The sequence below is a fragment of the Neospora caninum genome, chromosome Ia (genome assembly GCF_000208865.1).
Source record: "Neospora caninum Liverpool complete genome, chromosome Ia".
NCBI classification, from domain to species: domain Eukaryota; phylum Apicomplexa; class Conoidasida; order Eucoccidiorida; family Sarcocystidae; genus Neospora; species Neospora caninum.
Window position 1 is genome coordinate 880304 of NC_018385.1, and position 16265 is coordinate 896568.

The window sequence follows — 16265 nt, forward strand, 5'->3', positions numbered from 1 at the left end:
CTCCTGTGCCGAGTTTAACAGTGTCCGTTCTCTCTGCACCCCTTTTTATTCTTCCGGCGACTTTCTTCCGGCCTGTCCGGTCCCCTCTCTCCTCTCTCTCATTTTCAGAAGCAGCATCTGTTCTGGAATACACTCAGCTTTTGTTCATCAGAACCTGTGTCAGTTGATTTCTCGCACCTTGGTTCTTCGTCTCTGCGAGGTTGCCGTGTCTGTGTGAGTCCGGGTTTTTCCGCTGTCTCTCCTTCCGGCTGCGGAGATGGTCTACCTTGACCTTCCTGTTGCGTACAGTCTTCTGTACTCGACAGTGGCATTCTTCGCAGTGATTGTCTTTGTGTTGGAAAGTCGCCTCAAGGGGCGTTTCCTCGCAAATGTGAAGGAGAGTCTCATGCACCCGAGCGAAGACTTGCTGTCCTCGCGAGGCCAGCACGGTTGGTTCGCGCTCTCCATCTCTCTCGTCGCCTCTTTCATGGGCAACTGGGTTCTCTACCTGCCTCCAGATGTGGGCGCCCAGTACGGCTGGCCGGGTGTAACGGGGTACTCCTTCGCGTGCGGTCTCCCCTATGTGGTGGTGCTTTGGTTTGCTCCCCTCGTGAAGCGTCTGACGCTCACGGATGGTTTTTCCGGAACTGACTACCTTCTGTCGCGCTACGGCCGTGCTGTCCAGGTTGGCGCAACCGCTATCTCGCTTCTTTTCATGTTTTTTGCGCTGTCTGGGGAGCTGACTACCGTAGGCATCACCATGAACGCAGTCACGAAAGGTGCATTCCCCGTGTTTGCTGCTGTCGTTCCGGTGGCCGTCGTGACGCTCGCGTACACCACCTACGGAGGCTTACGCGCGTCGATCTTGACCGACGTGTACCAAGGCGTGCTCGTTGTTGGACTCGTCGTGCCCTTGCTAGTCACCGTCTTTGTCACAGCTCGCGACGCGACAGGCGTGGGATTTCCGGCGCTTGCCTCTCCTGCGGCGTTCCGCGATTACATTGCAGGCGCGGTGTTCCTGTTTTCCATTTGGCCGAGTTTCCTGTTTGATCAAGGCATTTGGCAACGCGTCTGGGCGGCCAAGTCCCTCCGGGACGTTCGCATCGCCTTCGGACTCGCCGGCGTGGTCGCCTTCGCCTGCGTGTTTTTCCTGGGGATGGTTGGAATTGCCTGTCGAGAACAGGCGCTGTCTCACGCCCAGGAGCGGAACGAAGGAAACGTGAGCGTCTTTGGGTACCTCGCGGAAACGCTCCCGGCGGGCTGGGTCGGCGTCCTGACTGTGCTGGCTGTCACGTGTGTCGCGTCCTCTGCCGACACGTACCAGACCGCGCTGGCGTCAGTCTTTGCGCAAGATTTGATTCGGAGCAAACGGTCGTTCAACTGGGCACGCGTTCTCATTGTATTGCTGAACATTCCCGCGATCATCGTCGCCGCGCTCCAACTCGACCTCCTGACTCTCAACATGACTGCAAATGTGCTGTGCGTCATCGCAGTGGGACCGATGCTCGCCAGTGTGCGGGAAACGACGAATTCAGTCGGGATGATCCTTGGTTTTTCCGTTTCCGTCCTGTGCTTCTTCGTATGCGGATGGATCTCAACTCGCGACTTCCTTCAAGGCATCGCGTTCATTGCGCCACTCGACTTCTCCGACACGCCGTACCTCGTGGCTTTCGTCATTGTGCCCGTCCTGGGTGCCGTCGCGACTATCGGCACCAGCTGTATGTACACCTGCGTTCACGAACACTTTTTCGGAGGCTCTCGTGGTTCCGACACTCCTTCCGGGGGTATCGAAAAGGCGGACGCGCCCACCACAGGACAGGAAATGCCCTCCAAGTCTCTCTCGCTCACGCTACAGCGAGACGTTCAGCTGGAACACACCGACGACAAGGAATGGACGCAGATGGAAATTTCGGCACCCGAAGGGAAGTAGAACCATACTTGGGGGAAAGTGAGCGCCAGAGAAGGTGCTCATTTTGAATTGCCGCCGCCTGTTTATCGGCAAACGAGTGCGAATTCAATTATGCGTGCGTAAGAGCCTTTTGGCCTGTGCACGAGTCAATCTTACGATCCGCCCCTAAATACGCATGCGTATATAAAGTGTACGATACATGAGCACCCATCCGCAGAGCGCCATCAAAATGTAGAGCCTGTGTGTAGGGGGCAGTTCGTGTTGAAAATCAGGTTCTTCTCCCGAGTTTCCCTCGGTTACTTCACCGTGTTTAATACAAGGCAAGTGTGCCATTGTTTTTCATGTTGCGTAGAAACGAACAAAGGGTGTGTCGTCTTATTCATTGTCGTCCTCTTTGCTCGAAGAAACTCCTTTGCAGCCGACTCTGTGCTCCTAATTTGTTCTCTCGGGGCGACAGCGCAATATTTCGCTCTCCGATTTGTACCGGTTTTCAGCAAATGATAGAACTACTGGAGATTCGTAGTGCTGCGGTGAAGCTGGATCAACGCGCTCTTATTTGCACTAAAAAAGCGTTCACAAAGCAAGTGCCTCCGAACTTGGCGACGGCGGTCATACACGCAGCTGCCAGTGCATGATTAGGATAAACATATTTGTGAGTTCGTTTGTAGAGGCACCAGTTTGCAAAGTTTGGCAGTTCGATCTGTCCACATGCTGAATGGTCACATCTTTAGGGACCATGAATTTACAGGCAGTATGAACGGACGTGGTTCAAACAGCGGCCGTACCAGGGCGGCTCTCCCAGTGAACGTAGCGTGAGCGCAGCAGTGCAGCAACTCGCTGCCGCCTCTGCTTTCTGGTTCATTGAACAGCAAGTCGTACAAATATGTCAGAAATGAATGAAACCGTACGGTCACACGTTGGGTATGCACACGACTGAATCGGCTTCACGGTCGGCGTACCGAGTCGCCCCGTCAACTTAGCTGGCGTCTCCACGCATGGTACTTTCAGCTACCGTTCCTCACATTTCTCGCGTGTCAGTGACTGTGCCGATGGGGAAATCTGCGGGCACCGAGTAGTTCGCGCAAAACCTGCAGGTATCCACTTCATATAATGCGGTTTCTGTATAGCCAGTCCGCGTAGCGTTTTGCCTCTGCCGACATATACACATATATGCATAGATATTCCGCGTCTACACATGCAGAGGCACGTGTGTATGCTTTTAGTTGTGTGTTAACGTCTATTTGTATTTATATGTACATGAAATGTATATATGGTAACGGCCTATCGATCTGACAGGGGGGGGGTGTGAGCTGTAGGAAAACACCGAACTTCCCGGTCTGTGTCGGTTTCACGCGTGGAGACTGCGTACGAAAAGAGATCTACATGTACTTTTCTCGTGTCAGGTGCCTTCGTGCTGTGCCGATACGCCCATGAAGACGCAGAGCATGCACCGCATCTAGCATTTCGACTGGTAAAAGGGTAGCTTTGCGCCGAGTGTGTCTCGAGATGTGTACCCGCGACGGCGCTTCTTCTGTACAGCTGTGCCGCTCGCTAGACGTCTCTCGTCTACTCCCGTACGAGAGGCGGGCGGGTTTTTGTTGTCTTTTTTTTTTTGCTCCACGAGAGAAGAGAGCAAAGGAACGAGGAAACCTCGAGAGACGTTTTTCTTTCGCCCACTCGCCGCTTGGTTTCCGCTTGTTTTCTCCCGTTCCGCGCCGCCAGAGCGCCTTGCGCTGCTGTTTCGGCTCGGTTTCCGGGCGGTTGTCAATCGACAGCTCCGCTGAAAGGCCCGTTTGTTGGAAAGTACACACATGTGTGTGTCACGGGTTCTTTTTCGGTGTTTTTGCGAGATTCTTTCGCTGCAGGTGCGCGAATTTCCTCGATTTCTGCTACCGAGGCGAAGCACGCGCCGTGTCTGCCGCTCGTGGGAGTAAAAGGTCCGCAAGGATTTTCTCCGTTTTCACGTCCTTACCTTGCCTGTACTCTTGAGAACCGTCTCTCTTTCGTTGCCTCATCGCCTCGAAACAGAAGTTTTCCGTTTCTTTCGACGGCCCGGTTCTGTCGAGGTCACACACAAACGAGCAGTCGCCGTGTACACGACACGACACGACACACTCTCTAGCGTGGACAATCTCGTTGCATATTCCCTTTTCTCCCACCGGTTGGTATCACATGCACCGCTGCAGAGCGACGATCTTGTGTCCGGTTTTTTACATCCTTACTCTCTCTCTTCTAGAGAAACGTTCGGGAACTTGTCCCTCGTGTGCTCCTCGACGGAAAAACGGAGGGCTCCTCGTTGTCTCTGGTCGTTATCTTTTCTGGACCGACGCAGGCACGCACAGAGAGAGTGAACATTTTTGGAACTTTTTTTATCCCGTTTCGCAAGGCATCGTCAGCGCATACCGTATAAGGTCGAGCCTCCGCGCCCCGGTGTTTGTCTCGCGTCGGGTGAGAAAGGTTAAACGCCTCTCCCTTCTGTCTCGAGGTACGGGGCGGTTTTGCCTCTCTCTCGAGGAAAAGAAACAGGTCATTGGTTCTCACTCGAGCTCGCCTGCGAGTAGCAAGCACCGTCCAGCCGTTACGGTCGACCGTGTGGGCCCCGTCCCGGAACATTCCAACCGTGCAGATTCCACCCGATCGCAGCCCACCGGTGAACGGCTCTCGTCCTCTCTCGGTTCCTCCCACGCGTGTTCTTTCGATTCGCCTTCTTGCTCTTTTTCGTCGGTTCCTGCTGGGACCTCAGCCGCAGTTAGGAGTTCTGAGCGGCCGCTTGGACGGAGTGCCGGGGCGGTGAAGCACCTGCGTAACCTTCCAACGCAAAAACGAGGTGGGAACCGCATGCAGACGAAGGCCTTCCTCCAGGAAACGCAAGTGCCGTTGCGCTGCTGCCTCCCCTCGCTCGTCGGCTGGTGCTCGAGTCGCTTTGTCTGCCGCGTCCCAGCCTGCACAGGGCGAGGATTCTCCGCCACAGAGGAGACACCTCGCGGCAGAGACAGCGAGGAGCGGCGCAGACAAGCGCGTGGCAGGCCGCGGGCGACGCGCACCCCAAACAGAACAAGAGCCTCGCGGAGGAGGCAGAGCGCTGGGAGCGGAGGCAGCTAAGAGAAAGGCAAACGTGGACTCTGAAAGCAGAGAAGAGACACCTCTTCGGCGTACTGCCCGTGACTGTCGCCTCTCTGAAGGCTCGGCCGCGGGTGTGACGGAGAGACGTGACGAGCCAGCAGATCTCGCGTCCCTGCGAAGAAGTCGCCGTTTCTCCTGGACCGTTCCGCCGTCGAGCTCGCGCGGTTCTGTCTCCTTTTCGGAAGGCGAGGAAGAAGCGAGCACCCGAGCCGAGGGCGTCAAACGGCCTCGACCCTTTCGCGGCGCGTGGGTGCCTCTTACGCCTGAATCTTCACCGCCGCCCCCGTCTTCTTCCTCGTGTGCGTCTCCTTCAGTTGCTACCCCGTCTCGGAGGCGTTTCAATGTGGCTGTGAGCTCCACGGGGAGTTTCCCAGCTCTCTGGCGAAGGGTCGGGAGAGATGTCGAAGACGGCTTCCGAGAAGTCGACGTTCACGGGCGCCCCTTGAACACGCGCACACTCTCTTCGTTCTTTCTCCCCGTCGAGTCTGCCGAGTCTCAGAGCGCCAGCGAGCGCGCATGCAGTTCCGTGTCGGCACGGAGCCTTGCTTTCCTCAGTCCAGATCGACGGCGGTCGCGCGTGCGCGACGGAGACGCAGAGAGAAGACACGGAAACGATGAACGCGAGGGCGGCGCGCCAGTCGATCTAGGCTCTGCGGGCGCCCTGGAGACGAACAGCGCAGCCCCTGCCGGGCGCTTGGGGGCTCTGGAGGCTGGGCGAACGGAACTGGAAACTGCTCGAGAGACAGAGGAGGCTGCAAACAGAGAGTCACGTGAAGAGGGTGCATTTTCGTTTCCGCCCGGTCCAGAGAGAAAGCCCCGTCGCCTTCCTTGGCGACCACGGTCTTTCCAAGAGGCGACAGCGACGATGGAGACGCGGCTTGGACGCCCGAGGGACGCACTGGGCGAGCGAGGAGACAAGTGCGGAGACAGCCAGGCGGTTCCGGCCAGGACGGGCGAAGCAAGGAGAGGCGGCGGACGCGGAGACCGAAGAAGCGGAGAGTTCATTTTTTGCTCGCCTCGCGCGGGCGCAGAAACCGACAACGGGCACGCGGACGCGTCTCAAGGTGGAACGCATGCTGGTCTCTCAGAGGCGAAAGCGGCAGAAACGGAACACAAACATGACGAAACCCCCTTGCCTCCAGTCGGTCTGTCGCCGCGACACACTGAACAGGAGACAGGAAACGCGCCAGAGACAGGAACCTCTCCTTCTTCCTCTTCTTCCTTTTCTTCCTCTTCTTCCTTTTCTTCCTCTTCTTCATCATCTTATCGGTCTTCCCTGTCTTGGGTTGATCACATTCGCAACGCGCTGCGTCAGACGAGCTTTTTGGGGCATTTTGGCGGTCACACGCCGCCTGTTGAGACCGAAGATGAAGAGGAGGAGGAAGATCTGGACGACGCAGAACTTCTTCTTCTTCAGGGTGTGCATGTCTCGCGAGTGGCCCCGCATGCTCTCGAGCAGGCGCCCCACGGCGGCGAGCCTCCGAACGTCCTCGCGGCGGTGGAGCCGAGCGGCGAAGCGGATGTCTCGCTGTCTTCCTTCTTTCTCGGCGACAGGGGGGCGGAAAAGCTCGGCCTCGAGCAGGCGTCTTCCGACTTTTTTGGATCCCGCCCAGGACGCGAGCGCGCAGCGGCAGGGACGGAAGACACCATCTTTTTTCCGCGAAATCCCCTCGCGAAACGCAAACGCGCGCCTCGGGTGCCGGAAGCACCCGTCCACGGCCTCGTGGTTTTCGACTCGGACGAAGCGTGCAGAGCCTTCTCGCGCGTGGCGACGCAGCCGGAAAACCCTGCCGAGCCGCCGGTGTCTCTCGACGGCGCGGCCTTGGCTGCGTCGCCGGAGTCTTCTCGCCACAAGGCGACTGCTCACGGAGACTCAGAGGGGAAGGAGAGAGAGGAGAAAGAGCAGGAAGAGAGAGACAGTGAGGAGAAAGAAGAGCGAGGAGAGTCGAGTTTTTTCCGTGGCAGTCGGAACGGAGGTGTGCTCGGCACACTTCGAGAAGAAAGTGCAGAGGGGAGCCCAGCGGCGCGTTCCGCGGGTCCGGGCGCAGTCTTCTCTCCCAACGAGGGAGAGAACACTGCGGACGGAACTCTGAGCGACGCTGCCTTCTTGGAAGGCGGACCAGAAGAACAGGGCGAAGGCAGGGAGACAGAAGGCAGGGCGAAAGACCGAAGGCGAGTCGGGTCCATCGCCGAGGTCCGGAGAGTCGGTTTGCCGCGACTGAGCAGCATCCCACTCGAGGAGTCGCTTTTCAGACACTCGACACACAGTTCCAGCGAAGAGCGAGGAGAGCGCGCGCATGCAGAGAAGGGAGATTCTCTTCCTTCGCCGCCCTGTGCGGGTTCTCCCGCAGCGTTCTCTTCTCGCTCTCGGAGTCGAGGCGACGCTTCGCGCAGGGAGGAAGAAGAGAGGAGCGCGGAGGAGAAGGAAGAAGGAGACGCTTGGGGAGGCGAAGGAAGCAGCGACCAGACCGCAGAAGCGACGACGCCGTCTGCGTCTCTTTCTCGCTCTCTGAACTCGTCTCCAACAAAACTCAACAGCCGATCCCAGCCCTCTCATCCCCTCTCCACTCCTCTCTCACATCTGTCTTCATCTTCTTCCGTTGCTTCTTCCTCTGCCGCATCCTCTTCTGCGCATCGAAAGAAGGGCGGGCTCTTGTCTCGAGCGCCGGGGGGCGGAGTGGCGAGTGTCTCTCGAAGCTGGGCGCATGCGCAGTACATGAATTTCCAAGAGAAGCTGGGAGCTTCGTCTCTCCGGCTTCTGAAGGCAAGATCGTCGCCGAAGGCAGGCGAGCAGCGCGGGGAAAGCGAGGACCCGAGCGACCGTGGCCGTGAAGACAAACGCGAACGGGGGAAAGAGGAGAAGCGAGACTTGAGTCCGAGCTCGGGAAGAGAGAAGAACAAAGAGACAGAGGAGACACCGGCGGCCACCTCTTCGTGGTGGTCCGATCTTCAGAGATCTGTAACGGACTTCTTCGGGCCCGTCGCCCTGGGCGACAAAACCAAGTCCACAGGTACGCTCGGGGGGACAGGGATGGTCATGTTGCGAAGCGCGAGACGCAAAAGTGCGCAAAAAGCGCAACAACAAGGTGTCTTGTGTCTTTGACGCCCCGCAAAGACGTTTTGGCCCTTTTTCGGAAATGCAGGAGTTCCTATTGCGGAAACCAAGTGATGCTGATTCGCAGAGACAAAGAGACGACGTGGATGTGCGCGTATCTACGCATACGCACTTGCTGGCGCATGCATATCTGTTGTGAGCTTCCGGTGGGTGTTCTATCCAGTCTCGCTATAACAGTTTTTCTTCTCGACTTCATTCATGCATAAACTCCCTGTGTGTGGAAGTGTCTGCCTGCACACACGCACGCAGATATAATGTGGATCGTCGAAGGATTTCTGTCTTCATCTCTCGGGGCCGCCCTGTGGTGTGTATGTACAGCCGGCCCGTCGGGGTTTGCGTCATTCTTGTGCTCTCTGTCCATGTTCGGTTTCCCAGAGAAAGCTGGCGCCAGTCGTCGAGCTGAAGGCAACGAGACAAGCGAATCAAAAAGCGGAGATGTCCCAGCGGAAGTCGCAGCGGCTCCCTTCCCGCTTCTTCGTTCTCCTCTCGGTTTCTCCTTCAGCCCTGCTGGTCTTCTCGGGCCGTACCACCTGGGAGTTATGTCTCTCCTCTGCGAGGCGAATGTGATCAACCAGTACACTCCCGTCGCGGGTGCGTCTCTTCCTTGACCAGCAAAAGTCGCTTTTTTGCGCGGGACATTCCTGCCCATAGTGCCCTGAGCTTTTCCTACCACAAACACAACTCACGGTGTACGTAGCTGCGCATATATATATATATATATATGTATATATGTATAAATATAGATGTGGATGTAGACTCAAAATAACGTTTATATATTTATACGTGTATTGGTTTTGTGTATGTGGGTGTGGTTGTGCGTGTGTATTCATATAAAGTGCGTGCTTCCCGCATATCCATTCCGTCCATCTCCTTCGTTTACCTGTGTCTGCGCTGCTGCTCACGTGCGTTTCCTCGTTTAGGAAGTCGAACTGTCGCCATTTTCCTCTGTCTGTCCGTATCTGTATATACGAAACACAGCGACATACATACATACATACATACATACATACATACATACATATGCATAAAAACATATATATATATATATATATATTTAAAAACATATATATCTGTAGATTTCGATGTGTATTTGTGTGCGCATGTGTTTCTGGTTTTGTCCTGGCGCGTTCCTCCTCTGGAGATTGACGTGGCACTGCCCCTGTGTTCTGGCCGAGTTTTGGTGTTTATTTCCGGCACTTTCTCGGTCTTTGAAGAACGCAGAGCAGCCTTGCCTTTTGCGAAGCCGGTCGGATTCTCAGCCTTTAAACCGTTCCTGGTTTTTGCACATGTAGATCTCGGCCTTCCTTTCCAGTTTCTCCAAAGTGTCTAAACACCTGCACTGTGTGAATGTCGGCCGCAGCCCACCTCCGCCCGCCCCCCCTCCGCCCTTGCACTTTTTGGGCTCTGTCGTGCGCGAGTCTCGTGTCATTCTCCGGGCGTATTTCTGCGTTTTTTTTTTTCGTCCAGGCGCTTCGGCCGGCGCTTTAGCTGCCGCCGCCATCGGCCTGAACTTATCTGCGTCGACGGTGATGGCCAGTGTGGAGCTCGTGTGTCGCGATCTCATTGAGCGCGGCACGGCCCACCGACTCGGGAAGCGCCTGCGGAAAGAACTGCACAAATTGATTCCAGAAGACTGTGCAGATATCATCGCAAACCGACCGGGACGCGTCACCGTCACTTACACCCACGTGCGTCCAAACACAGCTGTCCCTACACAGCGCGGGGGACACAAAAACGGGACTGAGAGGAAAAAACGTCGATCTGCGGGCGTTTTTGTGAAGCTTTGCGAGGGAAACGGATGTGCGAAGGCGTCGTACACTTTTGAGAATCGATGTGTCTCTTGTATGTGGACGTTTTCTCGGGCAGGACACTTCTGGCTACTCTTCGTGGAGACGTCTCTGTGCGTGTGCGGCTCTCGACATCGCAACGTCGGCCTTTTAAATGTGCGCAGGATTTGCGTTTGGAATAACGGTCGAGCTCCATCGAGGAGGAGAAAAAGCTGTGCCTGCGGCCGCGCTTCTGCTTCTGTTGCGTTTCGTGCAGGTGTTTCCGTACATGCAGGGCGAATTTGTGTCTTCGTTTCTCGGAAAAAGCGACATGATCGACTGCCTCATCGCCAGCTGCAACATTCCGTTCTACCTCACCAAGTGGCCGACGGTGACGTGCCGAGGCAGACAGTGCGTCGACGGCTTCTTCGCGACAAAGCACAAAGCCTTCGGCTGTCCCGATAGCGGAGCCCTCCGAGACATCAAGGTAGAAGAAAGGAAAACGAACACAGAGAAAACAGAGCCAGGACACAAACTTCAGCAGAGAGGAAGACACGCAGATACAACTACATATACACAAGCGTATACATAAGCATACATCAACATTTACGCCTATGTGTGTTTTTGTGGTGGGGTCCGTTTTTTTTTAGGTTGTTCCGTTTTATGCGTCGACGATTCGCGTATCTGCGGCGCCTCAAGATTGCATTAATCCGGATCTGCAACTGCAAGACGCCCAGATTCTCCACTATCTCCGGGCCAAAGCTCTGCTGAGAGCACGAGCGCGTCTCTTTCGGGACCAGCTGGCAAAGGGGCGAGCATGCGCGGCCTCGCAGCCTCAGAACTCGCCTCGGAGTCCCCCTGATTCGCGTGCAGTTCCGCGGTCCAGCGCGTCCGCCTGGGCGCCTCTCCCTGCCGTCTGTCCCCTTCACGGCGCCGGCCGTCCGGGCGCTCTCGGCGAGTCGAGCGAGGCGGCGGGGGAGAGTCGTCTGCAGCCTCGAGGCGAGGGAGGCCAACAGGAAACGCATACCCAAGCGCTTCGGAGTAGATCGGCGTCTCCGAAAGGCAGGTGTGTCGGAAAGCAACGCGTCTTCGAGGCCCCGAACTCAACGCCCAGTTCGGACACGGCAGTGTCTCCTCTGACCTCTCCGGAACCGACTCCTCTCGATGTCGCCCAAACGAACCCCTCTCCCTGCGCATCCACGTCTTCTTCCTCTGCCGCTTCTTCCTCGTCTTCCTCTTCTTCGCGTGGCGGCCCCAGTGGTTCGACTCCCGGGGCTTCGGGTGTCTCGTGGTCTTTGGTGGGGCGAGCCGGTCGTTCGTCTGCTCCCTCGAGTGTCTCGGCTTTCCCCGCCGCGGCTGCACTCGCGGAGCGTCTAGGAAAGTGCGCCTTCGACGCCATCTACGCGTGTCCGATTTGCAGTCCACTCGGGGAAGTTTGTCCCCCGAGCAGCTTCGCGTACTACTTCCACGACCCTTGTGTGCCCGGCTTCGGCTCGGGAGCCATCACGACGAGCGCGGCGCTGGCGGACCCGGAGAACGTCGCGTCGCTCGCAGCCGGGAGTCTCCACGCCTCGGCCAGTGGGAAGAACCGCGCGCAAGCGCAGGCGAGAAAAGGCGCCAAGGGTGCGCTCAGCAGTGCAGAACCGTCTCCGAAAGTCAGCCCGGAAACCGCGAAAACGACAGGTTCCGGGGCTGTGGCGACGGGGCATCGACCCGGCGCGACAGGGGAGAGTCCTGATCAGCTCGGCGGCAGTCTCGGAGAGGAAGCGCCGGCGAAGGGCGAGAAGAAAGTCGAGAGGGATGGAGACGCGGGGACGGAGGAAGGGGGAAGGAGAGGAGGGAAAGCCGAGCCGAGAAGCTGTGGGGAAAACGAGGCGGGCCAGCAGTTGGGCGTCAACCCTTTGAAGGCGATGACGCAAGTCGCGACTGCGTCAGGAGCCGTGAAAGCCGCGAGCGAGGAAGCCCGCGAACACGGCCCCAGGGTGAGCGAAGACGCGCGAGAGGAAAGCAAAGAGCAGCCCGTGCCGACCGACGTCTTCTCCAGTCTGACCGGCGTTGCCATGGCCGGAGAGCGCGGAGACGACAGAGAGGACGAAAAAGTCGCGAGGGAGAAGGACGGCGACGGTCTCCCGTCGCCGTTCGCAGGCGGCGCAGCCACGAAGAACGGCGTCGACGTCCTGTCCTCAGCAGCGCTTGGTGAACTCGGCGAGAAAGGCGAGGAGGAGCGACACAGAGTGCTGTTGGAAAGAAGCACGGCGAGGCAGAGGAAGCGGGTTCGCGAGTGTTACAGGCGCGGCGGACTGTGCACGCGAGAGGGGTGTGGCTGCTCGACGCTGCCGCCGCTTCTGCGGCTGTGTTGCAGCACGCAAGAACTCCTTCAAATCGCTCTCGAGGCGAGCCCCGCGGCGACACTCAGAGAACTGTTCGATGTGGGCAGAGCGGACGCGTTCCGGTAAGCGGAAGGGACTTGGCTCTTGCGCAAAGCGCCAGGTCCACGGGCGGAGACGCTCAAACAGCAGTCAAGGAAGAACAGCGATGCAACGCAAACGAGACTGTGTGTCTCCGTTCCACAAGGAAGAGACGCCCGTGTTGAGTCGGATCATACGCAGGCCTTTTACAGATTTGTATTCAGATCTATACACTTACGCATGTGTCTGTGTGTGTGTGTACGTAAATGTGTGTAGAGAGATTCAGCGAGTGCTTCGATCTCCCGATGTCTGGTTTCATGCGGCCGGGCGCCCTGTGTTGGTGTTTCGACAAAGGAAACCAGTTGCGCAGTTTGTACACGTTCCGCTGCCGACACACAGTGCCCTACTGAGAAGAGGAGTTGCTCAGAAGGAAGGGTGCTCGTAGAGTCCTTTTCGGTGATTTGGAAAGCCTCGTTTAAGGTGATAGGGGGATAGCAAAAGCGGATATTCTCCACAGGGAGAAGTGGGGCGGTTTTCTTGTTTCCGGTGAACTTCCCTCCCCCTGTTTCGGCCTTCTCGCCTCCGCTGTCCTGTTCTTTCAGGTGGCTAGTCCTCGAGTACATTCGTTGTGAGGATCGTCTCATTGAGCAGGCAATGGCGGCTGAACGAGCAGCCCGAGAAGCTGAAGAAGGAAAACCTTCCCCGACCTCTTCCTCTTCTGCAGGTGCGCCGACGAGGCGTTCGCTAGTGGCGAGCCGTCTGCGCGAGCGATGGGATTCCGTGAGTTCGAGTTGGGGAGGCAGTGGTACGTCGGCCTCCGCTGACTCGCGGGTCTCTTCTTCTTCTTCCCTGTTTGCGAAGCACATGCTCTCCTTCGGGGAAGCACTGCTGGGGGGCGAGAGAGACGCGGCGGGGGGAGGGCGCGCCACGGAGCAGGAGACGGAGCGCGTCGCTGCCGAAGGACGTTCTGCGAAGAGAGAGGGAGCTCCCGAAGATGCAAGGCGTGAGACGTGGGAAGAGGAATTGGCTGAGGCGATCCCTGTGACTGTGTTGAAGGACGGACGAGAGCCGTGGGAGGCCAGTGGCAGGTATTTGCCGGAGTCGCCGGCCGTTCTTGCGACGGAGAGAGCAGCCGAGCAGGACGACAGAGAAGCGAACGCGGAGCCAACCGCAGAGGACGACATCGCCGTTGGTCTACCTCAAGACGGGAGCGTCTCGCTCCGCCCCCTGCAGTCCCAAAACGCGTGTTTGCAGTGCCACGGCACCGACGAACCGCGCCGCAGCAAGTCTGTTCCGCCGTCGCCAGGCCGCGTGCAGCCTCTCCACGAGGGCGAAAGCCAACCGGAGGGAGAGGCCGAGCGAGGCGACGGAGCGTCGCTGCGCTCCTGTCGGAGCGCAGGTCTCTCCGGAGGAAGCAGTGCACTCGCAATGCTTGCGATGCTCGAGCGCTGCCCCCTAGAGAGGCAGTACTCACACATTTACACGCACTCCCACTCGTGGAATGGAGACGGCTCTCGCTGCATGCAGCCGGAAGCCCACGCCCAGCCAGTGCTCGCGCGTCGAGGGTCGCGTCGAAACGGCGGGCACGAAGAGAGAAGCCACACCGGCGTTCGCCTCCACACTGTCCCTCGATCGCCTTCTGCCGCAGGCTACCTGGGGCCGACCGTTCAGGGATCAAGTCCGCACGTGCACACACACATGTGACCGCAGGCAAAAGGAGAAATCGACGCGTAACGCGCGTTCTCCCTGGAGAGAGGATAGAGAGAGAAACCGAGGAACGGAGGAGCTGCGTGCCAAACTGGGAAACGTGTGGAGGGAAATGCCCGGGAAAAGATGCCGGGGGATTCCCTGGGAATTTGGCGTGATATCCGCCGGTGAACGCGCGTGCGCGGAGAAACGTTTCTGGACGTATTCTCGTGCCACCAAAAAAGCGTCGCAGAGAATGGGTTTACAAAGTCGGGGTCTCTCCGACTCTCGTCTGAAAAATTGGGAACTTGAGTGTACATGCGTATCTTTTGGTGTGTCGAGCGCTTCAGGCGCGAATGAGACCGTCGCCAGTGCCGGAAAGTCGTTGCTCCGTGGCGCTGTGTCGGATCTCCGAGCTGCTTTTCAAAGTGTGCAAAAAGAGTCGAAAAAGTGTGAAAAGAGGGGCTCGGTTTCGTACACGATGGTTCGTGGTCATCCACAACCGATCCTGGCGTAGGTTTCCTATGGGACTTTTCGTGGTCATGCTGGCGTGTTTTCTTGACTTTTTGACGGAAAGAAAAGTGTCTTGCGCAATACAGGGATCCTCACCGGTGAAAAGGTTTTTGTTTGGAACTCAGATTGCATGCATGTGGAAGGACACGTGTACCTTTTTTGTCCATGGATACCAGGATGTACCAAGTTGTGTAGCGATGCACCTGCGACGGCTGTGGGCCGTGGAGAAGCCGAAAGACACACGAACGAGAAGGCTTCGCATCCTCTCGCCACTAACAAGCTGTCTGTTGCGCAGTTTGGCGCTTCTCAGTGCAACGCAGATGATTCATAAACATCGATACTCGTATTTGGATGCATAAATTTGTGCCGCCTATGCAATATACAGAATAACAGTTGCATCGATTGATAGAGATGCGTCAGAACACGTTTTTCGGGCGTTATTTGGGAGTTCACTTGTTGTGAGAGCAGCCCCCACAGGAGTTATGTTCAGTGAAACTATCGGGCAGAGTCCCCAATGAACTGCGTGCACCTTGTTTTCCTCTCTAGCCTCCACAGCTACTGCTTAATCGGTCGGCATCGCTACAAGTGTTGAATATGGCAGAGACAGAAAACCCTAAAGAATTCCGAGACGTTAAAAAAAGTGGGTTTCGTGCCTTTTCCCAGTTTATCATTCCTGTAGTCTTTTCCCTTGTTTCTCTTGGGCACGATGCTCAACTTCACCTGCAGCCGATCGGGGAGTTCGACAACCCGCATCATCACCGAAATGTTCAAAGACGATCGACCGCTGTGTATCCTGATGCGGCACACGGCATATCTGCTGGTGAAGCATTAAATCAACTCTACGCATACCGCCACAGACACTCTGAAGTGAGAGCGGTGTGTCGTAGGGACGACCGAAACGCGTGAGTTGCGACTTTTCTGCGGGTCTAGATCGAACCTATTCTCTCGTAGTCTTTCAGAGTGTGGCGGGGCATGTTGCACTGCTTGGTAAGCGCTGTTTAATATGCTGGGCCTCGTGGTTGTCATCCGGACTTGTTTTTTCACATTGTATTTCTGCGTTTTGGATCCGTTATGTAGATTTCCTCCTTTACAAACGCGTGCAAATACGCTTTGAATGCCCCCCGCCGATATTGACTGAAGCGAGACCTATCGTGTAGACACAGTCACGAGAGCCCAAAACAACAACGTCTTCGTCTTGAGGGAGTTTCTGTTCCATCTACAGTCGACGGCTCTCCTCTGGATCTCATGGCATGCGCAAAGAGACTTTATCTTGGGCGCCAATCGCGATAAAAACGAGACTTGGGATCGGCGAGAAAAGTCGCGTAGTGGGCGTGGCGTCTCACGGCTTGTTCGCTGGCGGGACGTCCTTTCAATTCACAGTGCGTGTTCTTGCCCATAAAAAGAAGGATTTCGTAAGAACCTCTGAAACAGATCTTGAAGCACGTGCCAACTCGAAGCAAACGCTCGTCTTCTCTGCAGGAGAGAGGCGGTATCGGCAGACCGCACGGGGAAATGGAGAAGGAACAGTTAAAAATCGCTCTTTTCGTAGTTGCTTTTCTGTGCACACTCGCTTTTCTCTCCAAATAACCCTCCAGGCTTGTAGAAAACGTGTTTCTCCCGAATCGAACCCCGAAACTTCCGGAAACTACGCCGCGGCTTACCTGTAGGACTCTCCTACATCCCGCTCTGATCGTAGATGGTGCAAGTAGAGGCCTATTTTCCTCGTTTTCTCTTCTTGTCAGTTCTCGATTTCTCTCCACGTGGCG

The 16265-nt window shown here is 56.8% G+C and overlaps 1 protein-coding gene across 1 annotated transcript; it reads left to right on the forward strand.

Moving 5' to 3' along the window:
* Positions 1–256: 256 nt before the first annotated feature.
* NCLIV_001050 (hypothetical protein) lies at positions 257–14004 on the forward strand (the record flags this gene model as incomplete). Its single annotated transcript, XM_003879597.1, has 10 exons — positions 257–1905; positions 2637–2773; positions 3754–3825; positions 4275–4336; positions 4830–8022; positions 8502–8717; positions 9594–9814; positions 10170–10379; positions 10543–12344; positions 12903–14004. The coding sequence occupies 10 exons, from the start codon at positions 257–259 to the stop codon at positions 14002–14004; spliced, it is 8664 nt and encodes a 2887-aa protein (XP_003879646.1).
* Positions 14005–16265: the final 2261 nt, after the last annotated feature.